Source organism: Ahaetulla prasina, chromosome 2, assembly GCF_028640845.1.
Source record: "Ahaetulla prasina isolate Xishuangbanna chromosome 2, ASM2864084v1, whole genome shotgun sequence".
NCBI classification, from domain to species: domain Eukaryota; kingdom Metazoa; phylum Chordata; class Lepidosauria; order Squamata; family Colubridae; genus Ahaetulla; species Ahaetulla prasina.
The window spans coordinates 21917528-21933014 of NC_080540.1; the positions used below are offsets into that span (position 1 = coordinate 21917528).

General features: G+C 46.1%; 1 protein-coding gene across 1 annotated transcript in view; it reads left to right on the plus strand.

Annotated features, from left to right (window-relative positions):
- The window catches only part of CPNE9 (copine family member 9), a 69618-nt gene extending 56231 nt beyond the window's left edge, over positions 1–13387 (plus strand). The window contains exons 13-21 of the mRNA XM_058169300.1: positions 3318–3371; positions 3718–3779; positions 4129–4175; positions 5159–5340; positions 8969–9096; positions 10562–10664; positions 11730–11787; positions 12515–12588; positions 12925–13387. Coding sequence (XP_058025283.1) covers positions 3318–3371; positions 3718–3779; positions 4129–4175; positions 5159–5340; positions 8969–9096; positions 10562–10664; positions 11730–11787; positions 12515–12588; positions 12925–13077 — 861 coding nt within the window. The 3' untranslated portion in view covers positions 13078–13387. The remainder of the gene's footprint in view (positions 1–3317; positions 3372–3717; positions 3780–4128; positions 4176–5158; positions 5341–8968; positions 9097–10561; positions 10665–11729; positions 11788–12514; positions 12589–12924) is intronic.
- The last annotated feature ends 2100 nt before the right edge of the window (positions 13388–15487 follow it).

A 15487-nucleotide genomic window follows, 5' to 3' on the forward strand; every position in this document is an offset into this window, starting at 1 on the left:
TGCGAGGAGTCTGTAAATATTTTCACGGCCCTCTTCTTGATTTGTGCAGTATACAGGTCCTCAATGGAAGGCAGGTTGGTAGCAATTATTTTTTCTGCAGTTCTAATTATCCTCTGAAGTCTGTGTTTTTCTTGTTGGGTATGATATAAGGCTGGGAGCAGACAAGCTGACATGAACCTCCAATTACTTCTGAGGTCTCTTTTGACAGGAAAATATTTCTTATCAGATGGATACTAGGAGCTAGTCCGCATAAACCAGAGGTTTGCAAGACAGTAGTAATTGTATCTGATGGGGGTATTTGCTATCTCTGATTGTCCACCTGCTCCAGGCTGTCCACCTGTTGATTTTACGGTCTATGACCAATAATTGTCTTTCTTCAAAGAAAGTTGATATACAACATTCTCTAAATGTTGTATATGAACTGCGGTGGCAGCCAAAAAAGCTAATGCAATCCTTGGTTATATAAACAGAGGCATAGAATCAAGATCACATGAAGTATTAGTACCACTTTATAAAGCCTTAGTAAGACCGCACCTGGAATACTGCATCCAGTTTTGGTCACCACATTACAAAAAAGATGTTGGGAGTTTGGAAAAAGTTCAGAGAAGAGCAACTAAGACGATTAAAGGCCTGGAGACTAAAACCTATGAGGAAAGATTGTAGGAATTGGGTATGCCTAGTCTAGAGAAAAGGACTGGGGTGGGGGGACATGATAGCAGTATTCCAGTATTTGAGGGGCTGCCCCAAAGAAGAGGGGGGGTCAACCTATTTTCCAAATCACCAGAGGGCAGGACAAGAAAGAATGGATAGAAACTAATCAAGGAGAAAAGCAACCTGGAATTAAGGAGAAACTTCCTAACAGTGAGGACAATTAACCAGTGGAACAGCTTGCAGTCAGAAGATGTAGGGCAGGGGTGTCCAACTTGCGGCCCGCAGGCTGGTTGCGTCATGTGCTGGTCCCTCCCCTGCCCAATTTAGCGAAGGGAGAATACATCACGTGACACCACTGTGACGACACGAGTTTGACACCCCTGTTGTAGGGGCTTCATCACTGGAAGTTTTTAAGAAGGGACTGGACAGCCACCTGTTGGAAATGGTATTGAGTTTCCTGCTTGAGCAGAGGGTTGGATTAGAAGACCTCCAAGGTCCCTTCCAACTCTATTCTGATAGTTTCTGATTGAAATGTTCAGGGAAGGTGTAAAAAAAAAATCTGATTAAAAGAAATCAGTTAAGTGCTATGAAGATGAAGCCTAGTCATGCATTAATAGTTATATTTTTATTATGGCCACGAGCAATTTCATATATATTTTAGCATGTACATCAGTGCTATGTGCTAAAACTACATTTTAAGTTCTGCAATATGCATATGCTGTACAGAGCCATAAGTGAAAATTTTCCCCCACCCCAAAGGTTTTCCTCAGAAGGCATCTAAAACTCTTGCTGCCACGTATTTTCAGAGAGTTGTTTCTTTGCTTACAGAAGATTATGATGTCATGTAATGCAAAACTAAGAAAACTCTGGGATAGAAGCTGTTTTTCAGCCTATTTGTCCTTGTTTTTATTGTTCTGTACCGTCTGCCAGATGGTAATAGTTAAAAAAAAAGGGTGCCCAGGATGAGATGGATCTTTAGAATGTTTTGAACTTTCTTAAAGCAGCAGGAGCTATAAAGCTCTTTCAAAGTGGGGAGAGGGCAACCAATGATCCTCTGGGCAATGATATTAACCCTCTGGAGTGCTGTCCTATCTGCCACTGTGCAATTGGCAAAACATACACAGGTGCAGTAAGTTAAAATACTCTTTATGGTGCAGCAGTAGAAGGCCACCAGTAGTTTTTCATTCAGTTGTTGTTTTCTGAAAAGTCTCAGGTAGTATAATCTCTGCTGGGCCCTTTTGACCAGTGCTGCAATGTGAGTGCTGCACTTCAGGTCCTCTTTTATGATAACATCCAGAAACTTAAAACTGGCCACTTGCTCCCCTCAGTCTCCATTGATAAGCAACGGCTGGATGTCTGATCTATAGTCCACTATAAGCTCCTTGGTTTTATTGGTGCTAAGGACCAAATTATTGTCTCGACACCACGAAAGCAAGCGGCTCATCCATAAATCATCCAACCTGCTTTCATGTCTATAGTGGAACTAGAACTCACAGTCTCCTAACGATTGGTCCACAATCACCCAGCCAGGTTTCATGCCTAAGGTGGGACTAGAACCAGTGGTCGGATTCAGCCGGTTCAGGCTGGTTCAGGCGAGCAGATAGTTAAATTGCTGGTTGGCCCCGCCCCTTTCTGCCCCGCCCCTTACAGGAGTCTCCACATGCCACATTTTGGCTCCCAGGTAAGTGCAAGGAGGACTCCTAGGCCCAAAATGGGGCAGTCCCCCCATGGCCTGTTTTCGCTCCCAGGAGGCTTCCGGGAAGCCTCCTAGGCCCCAAATGGGGCGCAGGGGGGGCACATCCCTCCGTGCCCGTTTTTGCTCCCAGCGGGGTGCAGAAGGCCAAGGGTTGCCTGGCCACACCCACCAAGCCACGCCCACCACAGATCCGGTAGTAAAAAATTTTGAATCCCACCACTGGCTAGAACTCATGGTCTCCCAGTTTCTAGCTTAGTGCCTTAACTACTTGACCAAACTGGCTCTCTCTATCTTCCTCTCTCTATCTCTCTCTATCTTCCTATCAAACAGACAACAAGTAGTCAAAATTGGCAACCCTCTATCAAATCCTGTTCCTGTCAAAAGTGGCGTTCCCCAAGGTAGTGTTCTTGGACCAACGCTCTTCATACTATACATAAATGATCTCTGTGCCCTTATCTCAAGTTATTGTGTTCTCTTCGCTGACGACGTCAAACTATTCAATACCACTAACAATACTTCTACCCTTCAAGATGACCTTGACTTTGTTTCCGACTGGTCTAAAACTTGGCAACTTCAAATATCAACCAGCAAATGCTCAGTGTTACATATTGGTAAAAAGAACCTTAATATCAAGTACAACCTTGATGGACATTACCTTACTGACGACCCCCACCCTGTCAAAGATCTTGGAGTTCTCATATCAAATGACCTAAATGCCAAAGCCCACTGCAACTACATAGCAAAAAAAGGCCCTAAGAGTTGTAAATCTAATTTTATGTAGCTTCTTTTCCAAAAACTCTACACTACTAACCAGAGCATACAAAACGTTTTTTTCTCTCATGATGGGTTATTGTTTATGTTGATGATTGTATATACCGTTGTGACAAAATGAAATAAAAAAATAATAATAATTTATTAGCTAAAGGAAAAAAGTGCTCCTCTCTCATGCATTCTTTTCTTCCCTCGCCAGGTTTCGAACCCGAGGAAGAAGTGCAAGAAAAAGAAGTACATTAACTCGGGGACTGTAAGTGTAGGACAGTTTTTTCCCCTCTCTTAGCCCACGTCCCTGCTGCCCCTCATCCTTTTACAAATCTGTGCGTCGAATCACTGGGGCAGACAATCCAGATTTTTCCAGTCAAACGTCTTACCTGCTCTAAAAAAAAAAGGAAAAGGAAGCGCTTGTGTTATCAAAGCCACTCACATTTCCCTTCTCTTCCTGATTCCCTTCTCTTCAGGCCAATCCAGAACAGACACTGCCTTCCCCAAATCTTTTCTTTCTTGCCCAGATGAGCTCACCATCCCGAATATCTCATGCTGCTTCTTCTTCTTTTTTTCTTCTCTTTTGTTTGTTTTTTCTCTGTTCCTGGTAGGTAACCCTTCTGTCATTCACAGTGCAGTCAGAATTCACCTTTGTTGATTACATTCGAGGCGGGTGCGTCGGTTGAAAATCCTGGATGCCTCTCAGGTCCCTGTTTTCTGAGGGTTTCATGAGCCCTCAGCCCTCTTCCTGTCCACTGCCTCTGAGGCATTGCGGGGGAGCTATAAGAGGGCATCAGGGGCAGAGCACAATGACTTTTTAAGGTGATAAGGAAGTAGGTGCCTCAGGCGTGGCACATTGGGGAAGGCGGGGATGCTCTGGTCTCTTGAAGAGGGAGACTTGCTGGTGCTGGTGAGAAGATGAATTGCCTGGCACCCCAAAAGGGAGCACCCTTGGGACATTGGAAGGGATCCCCAAGGATGGCAGCATCCATTTCTCTCTCTCTTTTCCGCACCATCCTTAGGACGCAGCTGAATTTCACCGTCGCCATTGACTTCACGGCCTCCAACGGTGAGCTTGCGTGTCACTATGGGAACCGAGCGTGGCTCTGCTGCTGGTAACACAAAGCGGCCAGGTTGACTCTGATGCTCGCTGAGATTCGTTTTGGAGTGGCCACACCTGGGCACTGTCTCTGCTCCGATTATTTGGGGAGATAGGATGAGAATTCACGTGGGCCCACTGGATAGGGATGGCCAGGGAGGAAGCTGTACTGTGACTCCAAGAAACGTTTTGTGATGACCGAGAACAAGGCACAAAGGTCACACGCCCAGCTGAGAGTTCAAACTCCCCTTTAATGCTCCAAATTTCCCCTCAAACGCTCCCATGGTCTTGGCAAGTCCCAGAGCAAAGTGTGCACACACACACACACATGGCAGCCTCTGGTTGCACCCAGTTTAGCAAAGCAAACAAACAACGAGTCCACAAAGTCAGGGACAAGGTACTAAGTCCACAAAGTCAGAAAGAAGCAAGCGGTCCTACAAAGTACAACTATCTGTACCGGCACACCAAACTCTACCAATTCAGTGTTTGTTCCCAACAAATGCCCCTCCCCACAGCATCTCCTTAAATCTCAGTCCCCAGGTGTGCCTTGTGAAGAGGGGTGGGGTGCTCTCCTCCCAAGTCGTTGAATCAGCCTGCGCTGTTCCCGCCTTCTCTCCACTCTCCATGCTTGGGGATCAGGAGGGGTGGTGGTCCTTGCTCATCGCCTGAGCTCTGCCGCTCCTCCTGTCCACCGCTTGCCCTCTCTTGGTCATCCTGCCCCCGTTCCTCCCTGCTAACAAGCTGTCCCAATCCTGAGAGGCCCTGGGCTGCTTTGGCCTGCTCCTCCCCAGATTTCTCCGAAGCCAATAAACCCGCCCCCTCGATCTCTGTTGGCTGCAGCTCCAACTCGTCCTCCTCCGCAGATTCAGGCTCCGATGGGGGCATGACACCCTTGGGCTGGGGGAAAAAGGTGGATGCAGAATTTTTGAGACTGACAAAATGCCTTTTCACAGGGAACCCTTCACAACCCACTTCTCTTCATTACATGAGCCCTTATCAACTCAGTTCCTATGCCATGGCACTGAAAGCAGTTGGTGAAATCATCCAGGATTATGACAGCGACAAACTTTTCCCTGCGTATGGCTTTGGTGCCAAGGTCCCACCAGACGGCAAAGTGTCTCATCAGTTCCCTTTGGTAAGAAAGAACTTCCTGGGCAAAGACAGGAGGGACCATAACAGGAGAATGCCTGCCAATACACATGCAACTCTCAAGTCCCATCCCTGGCATCTTCATCTGAATGGATCTGAAAGAGTGGGGGTGGGTGAGTGGCGTGATGGCTCAAAGGTTAAGATGCTGAGCTTGTCAGCTGGAAAGCCCCGACAACCCGAGTTTGAGGCCCAAGTAGTGCACAACAGGGTGAGCTCCCGTTCCTTGCTCCAGCTCCTGCTCACCTAGCAGTTCGAAAGCATGCAAATGCGAGTAGATAAATAGATACCACTTTGGTGGGAAAATTACTGCATTCCGTATTTTCATGCTGGCCACAGGAGGACAGAAGCATCCCTCAGAGCACGCAGGCTCCCTCGGCTGAGAATCTGAGATGAGCACCTCCCCCCTTGAGTTGGTCACACCTGGACAGGGGAAACCTTTGAACCTTTTAGAAATAGTATTACATACAAGATAGGTTGAAGGAATACATTGTGAGAGAGCTACTTATGTTCTTAAAGAAAAAGGACTTTCTCAGGGGTCGGTTCTGTAATACACTCCGTCACAGTTCCACATGCCTAATGAGACACTTGAAAGTTAGATTGAGGTAGTCCTCCACTTACGACCAGTCACTTAGCGACTGTCCGAAGTTACAACTGACTCAAAATAAGGGGAGTTATAACTCGGATTTGAAGTTCCGATGGTTGAGCTCCCTCCGCAGCCACATGACCAAATGTCAGGCGCTCAGCAAAGCATATGCGATTATGGACATTTGCAGCATCCCATAGTCACCGTTTTATGATGGCTTCGCCAAAACTGCATCTTAGCAAACCATGGGTTACTTAAGGACCACGGTGTTTGCTTAACAACTACCACAAAAAATGGGTCGGTCACATGACCGACCTGTTTTATAACCAGATTGCAGCTGTAATGACAGTATGATGATTGTAAATGTGGGCCAGTTGCCAAGTCCCCAATTTTTAATCACATGATTGTGGGGACACTGCAACGGCCAAAACTTCCAGGATCGGTCGTACTTTTTTTTTTTCAGCGCCATCATAACTTTCAATGGTTACTGAATGAATTTATTTATTTATTTATTTATTTTTTCGTATTTATATACCGCCCTATCTCCCTAGGGACTCAGGGCGGTTTACAGGCAGATAAAAATACATATAAATACAAAATAAAACATCCATTAAAAAACTTATTCCAAATAGCCAAATAATTAAAAATCACAGTATACATAATAAAACCCATTAAAACCAGTTTAAATTTAAAATCTAAAATCTAGTCCAGTCCTGCGCAAATAAATAGATGAGTTTTAAGCACGCGGCGAAAGGTTCGGAGGTCCGGAAGTTGACGAAGTCCTGGGGGAAGCTTGTTCCAAAGGGTGGGAGCCCCCACAGAGAAGGCCCTTCCCCTGGGTGTCGCCAGACGGCACTGCCTAGCTGACGGCACCCTGAGGAGTCCCTCTCTGTGAGAGCGCACGGGTCGGTGAGAGGTATTCGGTAGCAGCAGACGGTCCCGTAGATAACCCGGCCCTATGCCATGGAGCGCTTTGAAGATCATTACCAAAACCTTGAAGCGCACCCGGAAGGCCACAGGCAGCCAGTGCAGTCTGCGCAGGAGAGGTGTTACGTGGGAGCCCTCTATCACCCGTGCAGCCGCATTCTGAACTACCTGGAGTCTCCAGGTGCTCCTCAAGGGGAGCCCCATGTAGAGAGCATTGCAGTAATCCAGACGAGACATCACGAGAGCGTGAGTGACCGTGCATAGGGCATCCCGGTCTAGAAAGGGGCGCAACTGGCGAACCAGGCGAACCTGGTAAAAAGCTCTCCTGGAGACAGCCGTCAAATGATCTTCAAAAGACAGCCGTTCATCCAGGAGGACGCCCAAGTTGCGCACCCTCTCCATTGGGGCCAATGACTCGCCTCCAACAGTCAGAATACAGAGACTACCTGTATTCTGCCTAGGCTTTCAGGTCATTTCGCTATCAATCCCTCCAGTTATGTTTTTAACCAATTATTTTAAAATTATTTTCTCTGTTCCTGGTAGGTAATGCTTCTGTCATTTACAGTGCAGCCAGAATTCACCTTTGATTGATTACAAAGGATAATTTGTAAAGAAAGAAAAGCTGTACAGCTGTACGATGGCATATATAATTCTATGCTGCTGTTTGGGAGATTACCGATTTTATAATTCGTTAGATCAGGGGTCTCCAACCTTGACAACTTTAAGATTTGCTGGCTGAGGGATTCTGGGAGTTGAAGTCCACAAGTCTTAAAGTTGTCAAGGTTGGAGACCCCTGCGTTAGATCATGCTAATTTTAAGAAGTTATTGTAGAGAATCTCTGAGGTCATCATCATTCTATTAACAGAGCTGGTGGTGCTCAGAAATAAACTATTTAAAATTCTATTATAATATTAAATTGTATTACCTCGTGATGGTAGGGGCCGTGATAGCTCAGGCTGTAAGAAGCCTGTTATTAAAACACAGCAGCCTGCAATTACTGCAGGTTCAAGCCTGGCCCAAGGTTGACTCAGCCTTCCATCCTTTATAAGGTAGGTAAAATGAGGACCCAGATTGTTGGGGGGGGGCATAAGTTGACTTTGTAAAAATATACAAATAGAATGAGACTATTGCCTTATACACTCTAAGCCGCCCTGAGTCTTCGGAGAAGGGCGGGATATAAATGTAAACAACAAAAAAACAGTGACATTAGAAATAGAAAATAGATAGGGTTTTTAACATTTCTTTACCACCGAATAAATTATCATAGCCATACATCATTGATTAGAAATTAGTAAGAAAGGTTTCCAATTCAGAGAATTAAATCAGGGGTGAAATCCAGCAGGTTCTGATAGTTTCTGGAGAACTGGTAGCGGAAATTTTGAGCAGTTCAGAGAACCGGCAAACACTACCTCTGGCTGGCCTCAGAGTGGGGTGGGAATGGAGATTTTGCAATATCCTTCCCACAGGAGTGGGGTGGGAATGGGTATTTTGCAGTATCCTTCTCCTGCCACGCCCACCAAGCCACACCCACAGAACCGGTAGTAAAAAAAACCGGATTTCACCACTGAATTAAATACTATATCTTTTAATATTTCTTTTCTAAAATGTTATTGTGAGGGACACGTCAAGGTCAGCTCTACTCAAGGGCCCACACACACACACACACACACACACCATGGACAATCCCACTCGCCCTTTAATGTTTATGGATTAAATTATACCATCAATTCTGGTCTTCAAATCCATAGCCACTTTTACATTTAGTTGGTGCTTCAGTTTATGTAGACCAGCCAAAACAATCAAAAGCATTTCTCAGGTAGACTTCTCTGAGTCTTTCACTAGGAAAACCCAAAGTTCTAATTCTCCCGCGTCGGAGAAGTCTCGTGGTGTGGGATCCTTGCTGCTCTCTGAGCTTGGTCGTTTTCTTGCAGATGTTTCGTTACCAAACTAGGTAACCTCATCAGTGCTTAAGGATTAACTTCCCCAACACGGTGCTCTTCATCCCTCCCAGAATTCCCAGCTCTAGAGCCCTTTGAGGGTTCAGGGAAGAGTCTCTCATGCTAGCAATGTCCAGATTGCTGAGCTGTGTCATTGTCTTCCCTAGAACAATAACCCGGACAATCCCAACTGCGAGGGCATTGAAGGAGTATTGGAAGCCTATTTCCAAAGCCTACGGACCGTGCAGCTCTACGGACCCACCAACTTTGCACCTGTCATCAACCAGGTGGCCTGGTAAGTGGAGAGGGGACGATGAAATGTTCTGACCCAGTTCCCCAAACATGACAAACCTTCTGAAGTTAACTCAAAGATTCCTTTAATTAGGAGTGCCATCAGCCAGGGCAAAAAGTTTCTCTCTCACTGCAGGTTAACAAGTTTGGCCGGATAATTGTCTGCTATTCATCTCCGCCCCCTGCCTTTTATCCCCAGAGCTAGGATAGTGGCTCTTTCTTTCCAAGGATCAGCCCACGGATTTCCACTGCTCTCCTCTCCTCTGCCTTCTGCGCATCCAAGTGTCAGGCACTGGACCCAGCTGTTCCTCTTCTTCCTCATCATCCACCTCCAGACCTGGGAGCTGTTGACTCTCCATCTGAGGGCTGACAGACAGACCTGACTCTGCCTCTGTCTCTCTCCCAACTCCACTCCCTCTTCCCCCTCGGAGCTCTCAGGTTGCGTTGATGTTGACCCTGATTTTCACGCCTCCTCCTCCTCCTCTGATTCAGCTGCTGGAGGGACCTGGGACGGACAGACCACAACAGGAAGCCACCTGTTGGTCTTCTTATCTCTCAGAAACCTTGAAGAGTGATTTGGTCTAGTGATTTGGTCTTTCACTTCCAAGCCTGGTGCCTTAACCACTAGACCAGGGGTCTCTAACCTTGGCAACTTTAAGCCTGGAGGACTTCAACTCCCAAAATTCCCCAGCCAGCAGAGCTGAGTTGAAGTCCTTTAGGCTTAAAATTGTCAAGGTTGGAGACCCCTGGTCTAGTGGTTAAGGCACCAGGCTTGGAAGTGAAAGACCGTGAGTTCAAATTCTGCCTTAACCATGAAAGCAGCCAGGTGAACCTTGGGGTCGTCCCGCTCTCACAGCCCAACTCACCCCATAGGGGTTGTTGTTTTGAAGCTGGGGGTTTTTCTGGAATGCTGACAAGGAGGAAGAAGGTATGTTGGGTGTGTTTGCCACCTTGAGTTATTTGTAAAAATAATAAAGGTGGGATATAAATAATTAAAATGAAAGCGTCAAGGAGGCCACTCTCAGCCAAGGCTTTTGGGAGCCAAAATAATCCAGTGTGTCTCGGGCAACTGCAATCTGCATTGCTTGACCTGTTAAGGCAGCGGCCCATGCAAGATTCGTGCAGCGGTAAAGAAGGTGAAAGAAAGAGGAAGGAAGGAAGGAAGAGAGGGAGGGAGGGAGGGAGGGAGGGAGGGAGGGTGGCCCAGCGGGAAGAGCTTATGCTTTGCCTGCAGAATAACCCAGATCCAATCTGCAAAAGAAGAGGCGCAAGGCGTTCAAATGCAGAGAGCTGTTGTCAGTTCGGACTGACAGGTATCAAATCTGATTCTGAATAAAGCTTAAGTCAGCTTCTCGCTTTCTTAGCTTGCTAACAAGGCAGCCGTTGTAATTTTTTTTGAAGTAGGAAGCAAAGGGCTGAAATCAGTGTTCTCCATCACTCTCCTCTTTCTCTCTCTCTCTGTTTCCCAGTTTGGCTGCCCAGGTCACTGATGGCTCCCAGTATTATGTTCTTCTCATCATCACCGATGGAGTGATTTCGGATATGCTGCAGACTAAAGAAGCAATTGTCAGTGTGAGTCGGCCTTGGTGTAGCTCATCGGGTAATAAGAAAAGGAATAAAGTCAAGCTTTGGGGCGTAAAGGCACCATTACCAGCTCCAAACCCCTGAATCCTCATTAAATAGTCTGTGTGGAGCACCCACACATGCAGAAAAATATCTAAGGGACGGTGCACTGTCATCAATTGTGTCTTTGTGTGTGAGTATGGGTATCAAGAACGGTGCCCACAGATGACTTAAAGTACAAGTAGTCCTCGACTTGCAACCCTTTTCACACTTATGACCATTGCAGCCTCTCCATGGCCATGTGATCGGGAGGTGGGTTTCAGCAAGTTCTGGCCAGTTCTGGAGAACCGGTAGCGGAAATTTTAAGTAGTTTGGAGAACCTCTGACTGGCGCCACTCCGATCTATTCTCTGCCTCCCAAGTCCCAGCGGATCAGGAGGGAATGGGGATTTTGTAGTATCCTTCCCCTGGAGTGGGATGGGAATGGAGATTTTACAGTATCCTTCCCCTGCCATGTCCACCAAGCCATGCCCACAGAACCAGTAGTAAAAATTTTTTGAATCCTACTATGAATTGTGATCAAAATATGGGATGGGAATGGAGATTTTACAGTATCCTTCCCCTGCCATGTCCACCAAGCCATGCCCACAGAACCAGTAGTAAAAAATTTTTGAATCCTACTATGAATTGTGATCAAAATATGGATATTTGGCAACTCACATTTATGATGGTTGCAGTGTCCCGGGGTCGTGTGATCGCCTTTAGTGACTTTCTGATTAGCAAAGCCAATGGGGAAGCCGGATTCACTTAACAACTGTGGCAAGAAAAGTTGTAAAATGGGGCAAAACCCGGTTAACAACTGTCTAACTTAACAACAGAAATTTGGGTTCAGCTGTGGTCAAAAGTTGAGGTCTACCAGTAGAGTCTTCCCCTACCTCGATTTTACCAGCCATCGTGGCATTTGGCACATGAGAATGGGGAATAGAAGTTCCAAAACTTTGGAAGGCTGTAGTTTATTCCCTGTGCTGTAAACTGAATACAGTACAGTGGAGACAATAAATCTTCTATTCTGCAGGCTTCTTCCTTGCCCATGTCTGTCATCATCGTGGGAGTGGGCCCTGCTGAGTTTGGGGGTAAGTGCCCTTCCCATTCAGATGAATTTTGAGCGATCAGAGAATTGAGTCTTGAGAAAACCAAGGAGCGGATTGGACGTTTCGGAGGGAGTGCAGGTTGGAAGGATATCAAGGCTGGCATCCCAGTCCTTGATTGGTTGCACCCATAAGCAAAACCTCATAGCAGAAGAGTTAATCAGTGGAACAACTTGCCTCCAGAAGTTATGAATGCTCCAACACTGGAAGTTTTTAAGAAGAGGTTGGACAATCGTTTGTCTGAAATGGTTTCCTGCCCGAGCTGGGGGTTTCCTGCCCGAGGGTTTCCTGCCCGAGCTGGGGGTTGGATTAGAAGACCTCCAAGGTCCCTTCCAACTCTGCTATTCTACTCTATTCTACTCTATTCTACTCTATTCTATTCTACTCTACTCTACTCTACTCTACTCTACTCTATTATCCTATCCTATCCTATCCTATCCTATATACCAGGGGTCTCCAACCTTGTCAACTTTAAGATTTGTGGACTTCAATTCCCAGAGTACCTCAGCCTGGTATATACTATACTGTACTGTACTGTACTGTACTATACTATAGTACTGTACTATACTATTCCTGACCCTTTGCAAAACTAGGGCAAAATGCAGAAATAAGGACCCTAAGATTTATTCTCCAGCTGGGTGTCAGGATACAGTAACAGTTCTCCTGAAAGATGGCAACAGATGTTCAGATCTTTGTTTGCTTGTATCTTCAGCTATGGAAGAGCTGGATGGAGATGAAGTACGGGTCTCTTCCAGGGGCCGTTATGCTGAGAGAGACATTGTACAGGTAACTCTTCTTTGAGAATCTGGCTGGTTAGAATGGGCCGAAGGAAGGTTTCTGTGATGAATTGTCCTCTTCCCGACTTGTTTCTCTTTAACAGCGTCAATCTATGCAAGGAGTGAGGTGTTAGGATTTCTATCTGATGATCATCAGATAGAAATGCTATTGCTATGTAGTGTGTGGGTGGGTATCCCGCCCTCATATCTTTGCTCAGGTAAACTGAGTTGGGAAATACGAAATTTTCCTTCTTCTGTTGCTATTGATGGCCAAGAAGATTGCACCAGACTTGGGAATCTAATTCGGTACCCGTTGCCTTTTTTTGTGTCTTTCCTGGTGTTGTAGTTTGTGCCCTTCCGAGACTACGTAGACCATTCCGGCAACCACATTTTAAGCATGGCACGCCTGGCGAAAGATGTCCTAGCCGAAATCCCAGAGCAGCTGCTTTCATATATGAAGACGCGAGACATCAAGCCTCTTTCTGCTAGACCACAGTAGCTCTTTTCTTCTCCACAGCCTGAAGCCATTCAGATAATTCTGCTCCAGCTGGGACTGGGAAGATGCTTTCCGCCTAGGCAAGAGGGGCTCTTTCCTCTCTTTCATTCAGAACTGGCTAGTTCGGGGGTGGGGGGGGACACAGGAAGTTCACTACTAGGAAGTGGGCAAGATATGAACGCCAGATGAAACACCAGCACAAAAAACGTGGCTCCACCCAGGATCTCAAGGAGATGATTCCAGTTTCATAAAACAGCCCCGGCAAGAAGCTCAAAAGAGGAAGTTCAGGAGAGGCAGCAGCATGCTGGGGATCCTGGAGCTGTGTTGACTTCAAGACCAGTTTGTATAGTAAGGTGCCATGGAGCCCTCTTTCTGCCTGGTTATTGACAATAAAGTATCCTTGGTCCCAGGTTCTCATATGGCAATTTTATTCTTATTTTATTTGTAGTATATTATAATTTCATATGGCTATTTTATTCTGGAAAGAGTGCCGAAAAGAGCAACAAAAATTACTAGGGGGCTGGAGGCTAAAACATATAAAGAACGGTTGCATGAATTGGGTACGTCTAGTGTAGTGAAAGGGACGTGGTGGCTCAGTGGCTAGGATGCTGAGCTTGTCGATCGAAAGGTCGGCAGTTCAGCGGTTCGAATCCCTAGTGCCACGTAATGTCGTGTCCCCCTCCCCCTCCGACGACCGGGTCTAGGAAGCCCGTATCAAGCATGGCCACGAAGCCTCTGCAGCTTTGCCAAATTCCTTTCAGATTTCTCAGGGCAGGCAGGGCCCGGCTGAGGAGAGGAGGGAGGACGAGGCACAACACGTAACGGGGTGAGCTCCCGTTACTTGTCCCAGCTTCTGCCAACCTTGGAGTTCGAAAGCACACAAAAAATGCAAGTAGAAAAATAGGGACTACCTTTGGTGGGAAGGTAACAGCGTTCCATGTGCCTTTGGCATTTAGTCATGCCGGCCACATGACCACGGAGATGTCTTCGGACAACGCTGGCTCTTCGGCTTTGAAATGGAGATGAGCACCGCCCCCTAGAGTCGGGAACGACTAGCACATATGTGCGAGCGGAATCTTTACCTTTACCTTTAGTCTAGTGAAAAAAAGGATAAGGGGTGACACGTTAGCAGTGTTCCCATGTTTTGCCACAAGGAAGTAGGGGGGTGTCAACCTATCCTCCAAAGGGGAGGCAGGACAAGAAAAAATGTATGGAAACTAATCAAGGAGAGAAGCAATCTAGAACTAAGAAGAAATTTCCTAACAGTGAGAACAATTAATCAGTGGAACCTTGAACCACTGGGTGGAGGCTTTTAAGAAGAGACTGGACAGCCATTTGTCTGGAATGGCATAGAGTCTCCTGCTTGAACAGGGGGTTGGACTAGAAGACCTCCAAGGTCCCTTCCAATTCTGTTATTCTGTTCTGTTTGGTCAGTGTTGAGTTCCTGTCACTATCTTTAGGCTTCCCAGACAAGGGAGGGGGAGGATGTGTTCAAGAGAGACAATTTCTCTGTTCACCCCTACTTACATTTAACACAGCGGTAGTTTTCAGACATCTTTTATTCATTGCAAATTGCCAATCTGCTGGCAGCCACATGCATTGCTAATCTGAGAAAATAATGGGATGTGGACACTTCTGGGCAAGAAGTTACAACATGGAATTAAAACAGGAGATAGCTAAGATAAATTGACGCTAGGTACCTGGCACAGAAATGTTCTTGCTTTTTTGCCTGACCAGTTCTAACTCAGGTTGAGGCTTCCTTTTTGTTTTTTTAGCAGAAGGTGGGGACTTTTTCCATCAGTGGGTGCATTTCCTCAGGGAGCAATCCAACGTCAACATCTTAGAAAAAGGCTATGACCTGAAATATGTTTGGATAGAATGGAAGGGAGAATGTGGAGGAGAAATTCTTTGAAAGGTTGGAGGGAGAGGAAACATTTGGGATTTTCCAACAAGCACAGTTGCCAGGAATTGGTGAATGAGGTCCAAGTAATAAATTTGTAAGTTAGCAAAAGGCTCAGGAGAGGAATATTTGAAAGTGCTCATCAAAATCTGTAAAAGGAGTTATACAGACTTCACGTTCTGACCGCCTTGTCTCTAGTGATTATAATTCAGTCCAGTGTTCTCATTTGGTTTCTACTTTTACCCTAATATGAAGTGGCCAGCTTAGCAAGACTGGGATCAGAGTTGCGGGCAAGGAATAAAAGGAGTCCTCAACTTACGACTGTAATGCCCATCACGATGATCTGTTATATCAACAATTGTAAAACAGGCCCCCCAAATGACTGACTGGATTTTACAGCCTTTGCTGCAGCGATCATTAAGTGAAAAACCACGGTTGTAAAATGAGCACCAGTCATTAAGTTAATTCCACAGTTGCAAAATGAACCAGTGGTTCCCTCTGGGCCAATTTAAA